Here is a 15,327-nt window from a genome sequence, read left to right on the forward strand (position 1 = left end):
ATTCAAAGAAACAAAAGAAATTTTCTGCTGATTCATTCATACGGTCTGTCAAACTTTAAATGTTGTCCACCAGCCATGAGTTATGTATATCAGTGTTTATAGAAGATGGCACTTTATCCAATGCGTTGTCAGCATGCTACTGTACTATGTCACTAAGTTAAGTTGCCTGAGGCAGCGAACTATTGATTTGACCCTGCCTGTAATGTTACTATAGAGATCCATTCCACACAGTCCCTGTGGAGCATGTAATAGCGAGGAAGGAAATTACTGCTAAAATTAATTCTCAGACACAGTTACTAAACACTGTTCACACAGGTGCAGTGATGTGGAGATCTCAACAGGAACAGGTGTAGCTCAGCATCGGCAACATGATAATTATTTTGATAGTATCTTAAAATGCAAACGTATATCAGGTTAGAATAAGAGAATCTAAATGAAAAGCAAAATGGGTTTGGAAAGTAAAGGTTTGACCTTAAGAAAAATTGTTATTGATGTAAGAACAAAGGCAGTATGAGAGTGCCCACCTTTTAGGTAAAATATCCAATTTTTATTATAATTTTTTTAAATAGTTTTATAGTTAGGGTACACCAAAGTGTGTAAACGTGGCTGAAAATGCCAGGCAGATGGCAACTGTGGTTGCTTGCCAGCGTTTTTTCAGCTAATGCTGGGTATACACCAAAATATTTTTTACATCTAATAAGATTTTTAAAATGTGATCGACCACAGACATGAGGATAAAAAAATCCTAGATTTAACTGTTTTGCACCTATTGTGTGTGGTGTGCCGTGGTGTGTGAAAGACAGCACACCACACCAGTGTTGTTTTTGGCAGCCCTTTTAGTTTTAGTCTTAGTGTAGTCTTTTGGATGAACATGCTTTTTAGTTTGTCACATTTTAGTCACTTATAAACTTGATAGTTTTAGTCAAGTTTTGGTCGACAAAAACACAAAAAGGTTTTAGTCAAGTTTTAGTCAATGAAAACACAAAAAGGTTTAAGTCAATTTTAGTAAAAACGAGTATTCTTTAACAAATTAATTTAGGTTAAAAAGTGTGGTGTATTTAATACTATTAAAATGTGCATTAAGGTTGTCCCTGAGGGCTTGCTGTTGTTTTAGTCGGTGTGCCTTCTGCGCACAAAAAAGTTAAGCCTGATATACCCTCATGTTGAGTTTGTGTGTTACACTGAGACTTCGCTTATAAAGTTGAGAAACGTGTGCCTCTTGTTATTTAAACACAAAATTTAAATGAAATCTGGTCCGCGGCATGGTGGCAGCCGGGTGGTGGGCGTGAATGAGACTGTGTTGACCCAAAACAAGGATAGGAAGCGGCAGCAATGCTAATACTTTGTAGTTAAAGGTGCAGTGTGTAATTTTTAGAAGGATCTCTTGACAGAAATGCAAAATAATATACAAAACTAAATTATCAGGGGTGTTTAAAGACCTCTAATAATGAACCGTTATGTGTTTATTGCCTTAGAATTAGATGTTTTATCTACATACACAGAGTGTCCCCTTACATGGAAGCCGCCATTTTGTGCAGCCATGTTTCTATAGAAGCCCTTAACAGACAAACTTTTTTACTAAGTTGTCTTCAACGATGACATGTTTGTCCGGTGGCGGCTACTGTAGCTTCTCTATGTGTTTTAAAATCAAGAGGTGAGCAGTGGACTGAGCCGTTGGTTGCAATTCACAACCTCACCACTAGATGCCGCTAAAATTTACACACTGCACCTTTAAAAACAGACAGATTTCATGCAAAATTAGCAGAAATGACATGCATTGTGAACGTCAAATTTATAATCATTTTCGTTCCGTCTTTTCTTGTCAATGAAAACTCGAAAGCGTCTCGTCATGTTTTCGTCACCTTAGAGACATTTTTAGCTAGTCACCGTCATGTTACCGTCATAAACAATGGGTGCGTCAACAAAATCATTAAGTTATCGTCATAGTTGACGAAAACAACACTGCACCACACATGAACAGATTTTTTTAACCAGAGTCTCAACTGTGAACACAGGAAATCTTTCAAAATCTCGCGAGACTTCAGAATAAGCTTGGCGGATGAAATGCAGGAAGAAATTTCAATGATCGTGTTTGGAATGATTTTCACAGAAAATTCCAGATAAAAAAGAAATTCGTGAAGTCTTGGAGACAGCGAGAACATGGTCTGTACGAGTTCACTTTGCGTCAACTTCACTTTGTGCTGCACCATGACTGCTTCAGTTTTCTATGATCTTGCTTTCTGATGGATATTGTTTCCTTTTACATGATATTCTACACAATCGGTTCATAACCAGGTTTCTTTTGGTGTGTACCCAGCATACAGTAAGTGCTGAAATATGATTCGTTCCAGTATAAAGATCGTTGTGCGATGCGCCAATTATGTGTTGTGGTATTTGTCCCCGCCCCTCCTCCACTGTGATTGGACAGCTGAGTAAAAAGTGACATTGACGAGCTGAGCATTTTACCCAATGTATTTTTTTTTTATCTGTGGGTGCTCAGCATTAAACGCATAAAAACACAGAGCCCAAGCACTTAGGGCAGACAAAACCCTCCAGCTGCTGCCGTTTCTTATTGAATTAAAAAACATTTGCCACGATTGCTTATATCTTTCTTAAAAGCTGCTGCTGTAATAGCTCATAACGAGAAGCCTATTCCTGTGAATGCTGATGCATCTTCCCTTATAACCTATTTATTTTATTGACAATTGATTTGAGAATTGTGCATTTAAGGCCTAAAAAAGAAAACATATGCCAGCCACACGTGAAAATGTCTTGGTGTACACGTCCTCTTACTGTTTAACAAGTTTGTAATACACATGCGCAAGCTAGACCAGCATAAAAAAGCATTAAGGTTGTAAATTATATTGCAAAGTGTTTGTCATACCATTGACATCAGATTGTACTGCTAAATTAAAAAATATATTGAAAAGTTATCTGTTCTTGTATGCCTATTGCTCACATAGAAAATACTACTCGGATAGATGCCGATAGTGAACGGATTTTCCCTAAAGGGACTCGTGTGAAGTTAAAGTGGAAATTGAGTGAGCTTATCAAGACGGTCTTCACTCTGACCTTCATTGTCTCAGTCATGCACTACATCGAAGTGTCACATCAGCAGCCTGAGAGGTTTTTGAAACCCTAGCGATACAAGTGGCGAAACCGCACGTATCCATGCATCACCTTTGAAACCGTCTACCTGCTCCAGAACCAGAGTGGCAGCCAAGCACATCTGATTAAGGTGAACAGATCCGTGTGTGAAATGCAGAAATGGCAAGAACAGTCGGCGATGAGGCGGCACGCAGAATGGGAATGTGCTGAATAGAGTGTGGTATTATGGGATGCTAATTGTGTCATTCTCTAACCAGAGAGCCCAGAGATGGCCGCTTGTTTCCATTCGGCAGTAGGAAATGAGCTCTTATCTGTCTCTCTGTAGATAAGAGTCTCTCTCTCTATCTCTCTCTCTCTGTGTGTGCTCTTTCTCACCCCTTTCTGCTTATTCAGTCTTGAAATTTACTGTACTGTCTCTGGAGATGAGGCAGTACAGCCCAACTGTTGGAGCACAACAAACATTGTGACGCTGTTTTGAGATTCAGCATGCAAAACAAATTTCAGATGACAGAAGCACTCTGTGTCACACCGTAGTCCCCGAAACACCCCTGCTGAAAGTGTTAAAAGTACACGCCGCTCAAAATGACAGTTCTGCTCCAGTGATTGCGGCGACGGTGAACACTCGGGTTTGAGTGCATGTCTGTTGTGCTTCTCGCTGTTCCCAGAAGTCAACTTAAAAGCGGCTAGTCTGGGGGTCGATGGATGTGTCGATGCATGCTGATGCAGTCAGAGACAGCGTTTTAGCCATACCGCAACATGTATTCCCACAACGGATCATATTTTATCGATTTGCAGAGGCTTGAAATTTCTTACCAACCCATAGGATTATATGAATTTATCTAGTCATACTACTGAAAACAACTGTGGATTTGGCCTCCACGGGCAAAGTTTTTTATTACATTGTTTCACAATCAAACCATAATTACACGTTTCTAAAGTGAATGTGACTCACATTTTGCTTTAGATGTGCTTTCCCAGATTGCACTTCAAACCCTACGCCTAGAGATCAATAAGGAGGCGCTTAAAAGCATAGCCGTGTCCTTAACCACAAAAAGGTTCAGTTTAATTAATAGGACTTTTTGAATCAATCAATCAAACGTCATGAAAACATTCCACCTGCTCCCTCAGGATAGGAAATGGACAGATAATACGTTTAATGGATGAAAATGAAGGTTGATTGACTGTCGTGTTATGCCATTTTAAAAATGCAATAGGAGACAGACACAGCATGTTTTGTTTCTATGCCTCAATGGATGATCTATATGGCTTTCTATCAGATCATTTCTATTAGCAATTAGACCTATAGTGTAATTTTAAAGCATTTTGAAGCAAAAGCACGTAATTGAATCAATATGCGTAATGTTCAGCTCCCATTGAATAATCAAGAGTCTCGTCCTGTATCTCAATTGGTAGATCATTGCGTCATCAGATCCCATGGGTTGAATTCGAAGGGAAATGTAATCATACACTGTCAGAAAAAAATGGACAATAAATGATCCCCAGCTGTCACTAGAGGGGTACCCCTTTAAAAAGTACACATTTGCACCTAAAGCATTCATGCATATGTCTACGTGTTGTTTTGTTTAATTTTGGTAGGGTATTTGGCACCTGTTGAAAGTAAAGTTTGTCTTTGGGGATAGATTAAAAAGAGAACTCAGCTTTGTCTGTGCATTGAATTTCTAAGTGCGTATTCTGCACAGCACGCTCCCTAAATATCTGGCTGAATTGATAATAAACCACTAAGGCCAAAGCACTACGATAAGAATAAATGAATAGTCTGAGGGGTTAATATGGACGAGCCATTTTCTGCACATGACTTAAGGCAGGTCATTGGTGCAGCATGTTATTCAACTTAATCCATTTTTAAACCATCATCAGGGATCAGAGACACACGCATTTGCACAGGTATCTTCCAGCCCATCAAAGTTTCTGGTGAACTGATTGCATAATAATAGTAGGCAGATTCTTCAGACTGATTTGAAAAAAAAAAATGAACTTGAAATGATTGATTTAGGTAGAAAAGCCCCTAGGGTCTCAGATCTCCATAATGTAAAGACAATGTCATCTTAACCTATACTGTATGCATATGGAGTATAAATTGTATAATTTTATTCTGAATGCTTTGCTAAATAATCACACCCACGATGTTTCATGTTGACTAGTTTCAAATGCGTCTGAATTTGTTTTATTTCAGCAGGAATCGGATTTCAAGGCCAAAAATCACTAAAAGTGACAAAATGCCACAAATAATAATGTTTAAAATATTTAGGATTTTTTTCGACATACGTTTTCATGAAATTAAACTCTTGCGTCAAAATATTTAACTCTTATCACTCTTTTTTGGAAATTTACTTTTTTTTCTGTTGTACAATATGAAAGATGACTTATCTGTTATCTCACATTTAATATGTTTTATATTATTCCATCCTATCTGGGTTTAGTGCATCTGCATGCACAGTGTATTGACCTGTAGCTGTCAGACAAATTGTATTTGCTGTCTTAGAAGCAATAATTGTTGAATGAGTAACTAATAATAAGGTAGTTTTTTTTGTGGAAAGCACTTCACTTTAACCTGAAAATAACAATTATGGAACTCTGCAGTTGTGTCTAAGATTGCATTGTTACCAGAAGTTAGTTATTACATTTTATAAAGTTGGAAATATTGATATTTTTCTTTCGAAATTGCATCATTTACCTTCAGAAGACCTTTATTAACCCCTTGGAGCCATGTGGATTACCTCTGTGAAGAATGAATTCCCTGATCCCTGTTCTCTATGATTATAAAGCTTGGAAGAGCAATGACATTTACAAAAATAACTCAAAATGTGTTAGTCTGAAAGTTGATGGGCATATGTATCTTGAAATGCTTAAAGGGTCATGAAACCCCGCTGTTTCAGCTCCAGTCTACCTCACCATCGTTTTGAAAATGCAACTTAAATGGGCATGAATGCTGTGAGAAAAACGTCAATGAGTGGGCGGGGCACATGATATAATATGCAATCTAGTGTAACAAATATAAAGATTTACTACTGTAAGAATAGGGTTATTACAGAAATTATTCAACTGTATATAATATTTCATTAAAACAAAGGTCAAGTAAAACTGTTATAGTTGAAATAATAGTGTGTTTGAAGATAAGAAAAAGTCCTCAGGACATGGTCTCGCATGCTTGCCTAGACGCAAATTGAGCAAAGTCAAAGTCCACCTGCTTCTCAAAGCTTTCCTGAGCAAAATAGTAGTTTATGCGAGTCACTGACAGCATCGCGGGGAAGAACGCCTCTCTCAATTTTTATGTGTTCTCACACTTACATTTTACTATACAAAATCGTATCCGTCTGCGATTGCCCCCGGACTCCCCTGCTGGCCTGGCTGCACGGGGAGTCATGCACGTGCATTCACACACACACGAAAAGTCTTGTCATTGGATAAGAACATGCAAGCTCATAAATAAAAATGAGACACCGACTCGTCATCAATGTTCGATGTACTATAGTGCTTTGCCACGTCAGAGCATGTAACCTTTACACAATATGGAGTTTAAACCTGAAAGATATCACAAAAGTTAAAAATTAACAAGTTTTCTCCTACTGGTAAAATTAACAGATGCTAACATTATCTTCTTTGATGTGCAACACAACTAAATCTGTTAACATCTAAAAAAAAATGTTCCCCAAAGAAATCCAAACGGCTCCAGGGTGATAAACAAAGGCCTTCTGAGGGTAATCCCTATGGTGTTGTTGTAGAAATATCCATATTTAAAACTTATATAAACTAAAATAACTAGCTTCCAGTAGTGCCGCCATCTTAGGGGGCACAAAGCAGCACCACAAAACCCTCCATAAACTGTGTACGCTCTCATCTTGAATGCGGATGCGATTTAGATGGCTGCGTTACCGGAAGCTAGTTATTTTCTTATATAAAGTTTTAAATATGGATATTTCAACAACATGCACATTACTATTTAACAGCTGTAAGATATAAGACATTTTCTAAAATAACTGAAAATGTGTTCATCTGAAAAATAATGGACATATTCATCTCGGACGGCTTCGAGGTGTGTAAATCATGGGTTTAATATCATTTTTGGCCAAACTATCCCTTCAATGGTGAGTAAATCACGGGGAAAATTTGATATACCTTTAAATCCTGCATAGGAAAAACTTTTTTAATAAAAAGTGAATATCTGTTTTGCAAATTAAAGGTTGCGCTCTGTCTTCTACAGTGTGGTTGTGTTCATGATGTTGTGTATAAGTTGTTATGGGTTATGTTTGTGGTGTACATTTCAGCTTTTTTATGTCCACATACCTTTTTAATACAGTTTATTCAGTCTCATATGAGTCTTTTCATGAGAAACTTCAAAAGCATCAAAGTCTTAGTTACATTCCCACTCTCGATCTCTCTCACATCATGTCTTGATTGAGCAGAAAACTCATTTTCCAACACTTTCTTGCAGGCAACTGGTAAATTATGATCTTAGTGGAAAGAATTTGTCAAAGGTAGCTTGATGCATTTCAGGAAGTATTGCTTTATCCAGGCACTGTCTTTTTTTAAACGTTTTCTCAAATAAATCAATAGCTATTTTCAGTTTTTATCCGACTCGGGAGTAAAAATGAGCACTGTAGGCCAATAGATTGTTTGTTTATGGGACACACACTGGCCAGGTCTAATTAGAGTTTGGTAAATGCGTTTGGTATTAAATTATAGCCCTGAATTACTTACTTGTCTAAATCATAAATGCTCCGCTCCTTACTGTGGTTGCTGCGTTAAGACCTTCGTATTATGATTGCATTGGGTTAGCACTTTTAGATTTTTGTATTGTTTTCTTCTGCTGGATTAGTTGTTATATCATTAAGTTCAAAATGTCAGCCTTTCAGCACATCCGGTGTGCCGGCCTGCCTCTGATTGCAGCTTGCTGAGGTTTAAACATGCAGACCCATAGACAGCTGCCTGTGATTTATTGTATCAGACGGCATGAGCTGCTTTGCAAATACCATGCATTGTCAGACCATAATGTGTAGTGGCTTTCGAAAATAAATGTTAACAATAACGCCACATGCAAAAGCCAATGGATAAATCTGCTCTGACTCATTGGCCATATTCCAGTCTGGGAGCTTGCCTTGTTAAATTCAGACGTGAGTGGATTGGATCAGGAACTCTTGCACCTTTGCATTGACTTCTGAGGGAACAATCTATATACCACAAATTTCACCGGCTGACAGGCGGCACCAACCAAACACGGCTGGAGATCTCTGTCACAGGAATGGAATATTTGATTCTATTCGAAAAATTGCTACTTTTCCACACAGATTGATTTAGATGGGTTTTAATGCAAGGCTGTCAGAGTCCTTTATTTTAAAGGGGACATTTCACAAGACCTCTTTAAGATGTCAAATAAATCTTTGATGTCCCCAGAGTACGTATGTGAAGTTTTAGCTCAAAATACCATATAGATCATTTATTTTAACATCTTACTTTGTAGGTGTGAGCAAAAATGTGCCGTTTTGGGGGCGTGTCCTTTTTAAATGCAAATGAGCTTATCTCTGCACTAAATGTCAGTGCCGTGGTTGAATAGTGCAGACAATGTGGTGATATTATCCCCTTCTGACATCACAAAGGGAGCCAAATGACCTGTTTTTACATGCTTGCAGACAATGGTTTACCAAAACTAAGTTACTGGGTTCTTCTTTGTCATATTTTCCAGGTTGATAGAAGCACTGGGAACCCAATTATAGCACTTAAATATGAAAAAAGTTAGATTTTCATGATATGTTCCCTTTAAGACTTGAAGATCAGTTTGATAATAAATGTGACCAAGTCTTTTTAAAAAAAACATCTTAAGTCATGTTTGTTTTTATGATTTACAGTTTTCTACATAAAATTATCCTACATAATATAAAGAACATTATGTGAAAAATAACCTTGATATCTTTAACGTGTCAAAGATTGAAATAAATGTGATATCAATAAATAAAATCAAAATTTTATGCTCCTATTCTCATAATAAAATGAGATTTCACAGGCAAAGTTACAAAAATAAAGAAAGCTCCCTGTGGTTGTTTGATAAAATGCAATCATGTATGTGATTACATTAAAGATTATGTTGAAAATCTATAGGCTTATGTAATCAATATTTTTCTGCTTACTGTGAACTTTCTGTGTTTGTTTAGCTTGCGACTTGGGACCCAGTTCATGGTCTGAATGGTACCCTGACCGATCGAAAGCTGGAAAACAACATGCGTGGGGTCGTCCTCCGGGTGGTCACCGTGCTGGTATGTTCCTCTTAGAGAAATTTTCATTTTATGTGAAGTCATTTTTCTAATTATCTATTTGAATTATAGCAACATTTGTTAGGTTATTGGGGATAAATTGATTCACATTTTTGTTAATCCTATAAACTGAATATCTACCCCTAGTGTTGCATAACGGTCACTTCACCTAGGGCCCTACTTAAAGGATATTGTAGTCCACAAAGGATGCCTGTCAGTACAAACCATTTCATAACTCATCTTAGTCTCCTTATAACTGTAGTTTTAACAGAATGTGAGATAAATAAATAAATAAAATTCTCTTCTATTATATAAATGACACCAATGAGACTTGATTAGGACTTCAACTGTCCCTGAATTTCTCGGTTTGACTGGACATCATACATCTTAAATAACCTCTGAGTAATCCATGTATTTATATCAGTGAAATTCGCATGAAGTCAGTAGTCTATACTAGGTTCATTAAGAGTGAGTTTTGGGGTGCGGTGAATGCAGAGAAGGGGATGTGGGTTATATTGAGATTTGAGTTTTGCTATCTTGCCTCCAGCGCCGATTTGAGTGAGTCCCTGGAGTTCTTTAAAGATTCAGAGGTTTAAATTCTTCATATCCCCGCTTTGAAGTCTGTCGGAGAAGAAAGAGGTGATACCGCTTCCATGCTTCTCTCCTCTCGCCCCATCTATCCCTCTTTTTGTCTTTTATTCTGTGATTTCTCTGCCTAACAGAATGCTCTGTGAATAATAGTCTCCCAGTCGCTAACAATGAACGGTCGATCTTGACGATAATGCCTGCTGTGGGTTTCTCTAGGGTTCCTGTAGCTCAGCTTATAAGTAAGAATACTATACTCATTGGGAATGAAAAGTATACCGTCCTCTATACATTCACTATTATTCATTTAGTAGATGCTTTTATCCAAAGCCACTTGCGAAGGAGAGGCCACTGTGTGTGCTGTAAGTCATGCTTGATAAAGCCATCTGACAAATGTAAATGAGTTGAAATGATGTCGATTTCTGCAGCTCAATTGGTCATGGGACTAGCAATTATAGGATTATGAGTTTGATTCCCAGAGAGAACACAAGTTGATAAAATGTATAGCTTAAGAGTACTGTAAATACAAAGGGCCCTATCTCGCACCCAGCGCAATTGACTTTGTCAGTGACGCATGTATCATTCGTATTTTGCACCGGCACACAGCGGGTTTTTCCCTCCACAGACGCACATCTGCAAACTAGGGAATGAAACTAGGGTTCAGCGCAAAAAAGGAGGCGTGTTGCAGCGCAAACCATCCCTGATGCTATTTTCCACTGACCAAAAAAAACTAGTCTAAAGTCAGTGGCACGTTGTGCGTTGTTCATTATGCTATTTTAAGGGCGCATGCTTGACCATAATGTATAGCGTGCACAACGCGCACCCACTTTGCTTATCTAATCTACACAGATGCAACAGTTATTTTTGCAAATCATAAATTGTTACAATAAAAAATATTAACACATGAGATAAGGGGAATCATAGTGGTGAGCATTGTGGTGATAGTTTTTATTTATTGTGTGGCTGCGTTAAAAAATTCTCATGCTAATAACGATTAAAATATTTTCATAAGAAACCTAAATGTATATTAACTTGATTTGTAAGTTTACTTTGGGGTTGGACCTTGCTTGCGTTTCTTGGGTCCGATTTCAAAGCCCCCAAACCCTTTCAGCGGTGAGGGTGGAGGCAGCGATGTCCTCTGCTGGCGTCAGGTCCTGAGGCAGATCCACCTCCCGTTACACGGTGTGCCTGATTTATGCTGGCAATCTTGGGATTCCCCATCTCCTGACATCATTGTAGCGCTTGGCGCAACGATGGGGATGCCAGCTGATGAGACAATTGTGGCTATTTCCTCTCACGCCTGTTTAACCTACGCTGATTTGGGCGTGTTTCTCCCATCCCCATACAAAACAACTTCTCTGTCTTTGACTGCTCTTACAAGAACGTCGGTCTCCTCAGCTGTGAACCGCTCCTGGCATGCGCCTGGTAAATCCGTCATAATAATAGCAATCCGCCATGGAACTTGCGCCCTTGCGTTTAAAGGGAATGTTGGATAGCGTTCTGATTGGTTTATTTGACGTTACGCCCAAACCACACCTATGAATAATGAACCTTCTTCAGACCAACCCCTTATTAATTTGCGCCTGGCGCAAGAGTTATTTCTTCCGCCGGGAAAATAGCAACAGCGCCCAAGATCCGCCCACAAACTCACTTGCGCATTGCGCTTCGCACTTGCATTTCAGATCGTTAAAATAGGGCCCATAGAGTCAATTGCATATGTAATTTGGCTTCCCTAGGGGACTAGAACTGAATATACACACACAAAACCAAGGCAAACCAAGGATCATGAAGGATAGTAAGCATCTCTGCTCAAGGGTATTAGCAGTCAATTAAAGAGTTTATTTTTCACTCAGCCTATTAAAACAATCAAAATCCTCAAAAAGTGAGCAAAAAGAGTGAAGGAATAATTTTGTCTGTTTTGTGCCAAAGAAGTTCCATTGAGCCTTGTGGTGAAACATATGGTTTGGGAAGAGGGGAGCTTGGAACCATGGGATGTGTTGTTGTTTGTAAAGTAAACCTTCAGGTGGTTGCGGAAAGGCACATGTTTCCTGTTGGTGGCTGATTGAATGCTCCCTTAGGTCTCACAGCTTGCTGGTTGCAGCACCAAGCAGCTTATACTCCCCAGTGCTTCCAGCTGCCCCAGTGGCAGGGATGTCAGGAATCATAGCGAGCCCAGATCTGACAACTTTTCACCATTCTGAAAAAATCTGGTCCTGTTCCAGGCATAAGCGCTTAATGGGAGAACACACATCTGCCAGAAAACCATAATGCAACATGATACCTGCTCTTGGATCGCTCAATAAGAGACAGTTTTGCATTGTTATGGGTCAAACACTGCATGGATTTTAGACTTCATGCATACATGCATGCATGATGCAGCAAGTGGCCATGTATGAACAATGGTGCTGATGTCAGGTGCATGCCCCGTTGGGCCACCTAACATGCATTGCTCCATGCCTATCATCGATTTTCGCTAGTAGCAGTTGAGTGTTCACAAGATCAGTGAGAATTTGAATCACTGCATGTGTAGTTTGGCTGGAAAGAATGGCCTTATAATGAGCGAGTGAATCAATGACTGGTAAAAAAGGGTGCTGGTGGAGGAGGCGGGGGGGGTTTATACCCCTTCCAGGTCAATTCAATAAGAACAAGGCTGAAACTCAACACAGATAACAAATGAGAATGGAAGAATCCTGTTAAAAGGGCCATTGCCGCTGTGCTTTGCCCCCACTTTAAGTGCTACAAATATTGTTCGGATCATGCTGATGGCCAATTGGTCTGGAAGATTCCGGTAGGGGTCTTGCATAGGGCGCTCGGAGGGAGGTCTGATGGATGGCACCTCTTGGCTATAGTGCGAGTTGGCATGCATATCCTCACTTCCTCTAATAGCTTATTGAACGAAGGGGTCTGGTGAGGATTAGAAAGCGTTGGCTTAATGTGTAGGCTGCATGCAGTCAATAACGCCCCTTCCGTGATAAATCTGCCTGACATATTCCCAGAAACACTTCAGCTATCAATAGGGATTTGTTTAGGAGATATGAAAAATAAACAGCGGGCTATTATATTCAGAGGGACGACGCAAGGGTGGCATCGGGTCACTGTGTTGAGCAAGCGGAGAGGGACGTGTGTGGTGCGGATACGTGATGGTCGGTCGCCGGCCTTCAGCTGGCAGCTGTGCGTTGAATGCAGAAATGCAGAGTAAAAGTTCCTCCAACTTCCGACTTTTCCGGATTGTATTTAGAGAGAGTTTAGAAATCGTTTAGTACAGGCAAACAATGGTGGCAACTATAAATCAACGTTTATTAATATTCTACTGCTGACTTCATGTGCAGAAGTGAAGAATTTTTTTTCAGAGGATGCATCTTTATCAAAATCTGCTTTCATGTTTTAAACAATGACTAGAACGAGATAAAATACTTCATAATGTGGTGAGGTATGAAGAAAAACCTCAGCTGGAGCCCATCATCCCCTAACACCAAATTATTTCTGTATGACAATAATGTATAGCTCTATGGTCGGTACTCTCTATTAAACATCGGGTTGGTTTAACCTGTGGTTGGGTAAATATTGGACATAACCAACTGTTGGGTTGTTTGAACCGAAATGGGTGGGTAACAAAAACCCAGCATTGGTTTAATTATAACTCAGCAGTTCCTTATGTCCAATATTTACCTAACCACGGGTTAAACCAAACCTATTTTTTAGATTGTATGTGTGCACCAACATTTATGCTGTTGTCATTTCATATTATACTCAAGATATTTTCCATTACAACAGTAACATAAGTTCTGATTTTCGATTTCCAGTCATCTAAGGCTTCAAGTTCAGAAACAGACAAAATGAGTTGTTCTGCCATTATTGATTCAATCTTATGTAATTTTAAACCTGTCTGCTAAATCGAAGAACCTTTTCCTTTTTTAAACTTGACAGCCATAGTGTGAACAGCCATTGAATGTAACAGATGAGTACATTGTGTTTCATGGAGAAAAATAATGTCAAGCTGAGAGAGACATGAGGGTGAATAAATAATAAAAAACCTTAAATTTAAGGCGAAATACTGTAAACACATTTTTAAAACACAGCATTAACTAGATTCATATGCTGCTAGTGTCACGGTGATCCGTGTCATGTTTTGTGTCTGTTCTATATTGTAATCACCTGGACACTTGTTAATTATCACATCATTCATTCCACCTGTGTGTCATTAGTCTTTGTGTATTTATACCAGTGTTTCTGTCACACTCATCGCCGGATCATTGTCATTGCTTACCATGTCTGTTTCCTGTGTTACTTGTTCTGGATGTTACTATGTTTTTGCTACCCTGTTACTCCTCGTGTTTTTGTTTCCCCATTTTATTATTAAATGTTATTTATATTTTGAACTCTGCGTTTGCGTCCTGACTCCCGTCCCATGTCGTGACAGCTAGAGGTACTGTATCTTCCCCACCTTCTCTCACACAGTGTAAATAACATCAGTCAGCGTTTCTAAAACGTTTCCTCGGCTTATACAGAGCGACTCTATAAAAGTTCTCCATATAAAACAATGATTTCACTGTGTGACCTTCATAAATACTACAGAGCCTGTTGGCCGTGTACGGCACTGTTTGTAGACCTTTTATGCAACACGACCAGGCCCAACTGGGCTCAAACTAAATCCAAATCACATCATATCCACCTCCAATAGTCTGCTAAGCAGTTTAAAAAAAAAAACATGAAGGAGCCGCTCATCTTCATCTGTGAACAGAGAATAATTACTACTACTAATGGTCGCCGATCCTATTGGTTTCTTCAGCCATAGGTGTAGTTAATGCCTTTTTAATCAGCTTAAAACCAATTGTATCTTTTTCATTTAAAAGCATAGACAAGCCCTCACGTATGGATTTAATTTCTTTGATGTGGGCACGGTAAAACCGTAAATCCCTAATTGAGCATTCGGGATCCCTTGAGTCAGTCAGAACCCTCTTTGAATAATACATGACTGACAAGTACCATCAAGTTAAGTAGTTTTTGATAAATGTGAATCTTTATATAGAACTTAGACAGGATGAATTCATTTTAATATTTAGTTTTTTATTACTTCAGAGAATTTTGCCTTAAATTTCCTTCAAGAAATGACTAAACATGTGGAAAACTCCACTTTTGCTGCCCTTATCAGTAACAATGATTTTAAATGAATTTGCTGAATAATTTACCAGGGCTGCGTTCTCCGAAACTACCTTAACGCTACATCGTTCTTAAGTTGTACCTTAAGCTGTACCTTATCGCTAATACATGTTTGCCGAAACGTTCTTAGTTACGTATACCTTCTGTAAGTCATTCGTTGGGAAGGTTGGTCTGGAGCACTCTTAGCTATACCTTATCCCACATGACT

General features: G+C 38.9%; 1 protein-coding gene across 3 annotated transcripts in view; it reads left to right on the top strand.

Annotated features, from left to right (window-relative positions):
• grid2 (glutamate receptor, ionotropic, delta 2) overlaps positions 1-15,327 on the top strand; it is a 462,370-nt gene that overhangs the window by 338,674 nt on the left and 108,369 nt on the right. For all 3 annotated transcript variants that reach the window (XR_010525685.1, XM_065247187.1, XM_065247188.1), the window contains exon 9: positions 9,276-9,377. Coding sequence is in view for 2 of the 3 variants with exons in the window: in XM_065247187.1 (XP_065103259.1) it covers positions 9,276-9,377 (102 nt within the window). In the remaining variant the exon portion in view is untranslated. The remainder of the gene's footprint in view (positions 1-9,275; positions 9,378-15,327) is intronic.

The sequence above is a fragment of the Paramisgurnus dabryanus genome, chromosome 11, assembly GCF_030506205.2.
Source record: "Paramisgurnus dabryanus chromosome 11, PD_genome_1.1, whole genome shotgun sequence".
Taxonomy (NCBI): domain Eukaryota; kingdom Metazoa; phylum Chordata; class Actinopteri; order Cypriniformes; family Cobitidae; genus Paramisgurnus; species Paramisgurnus dabryanus.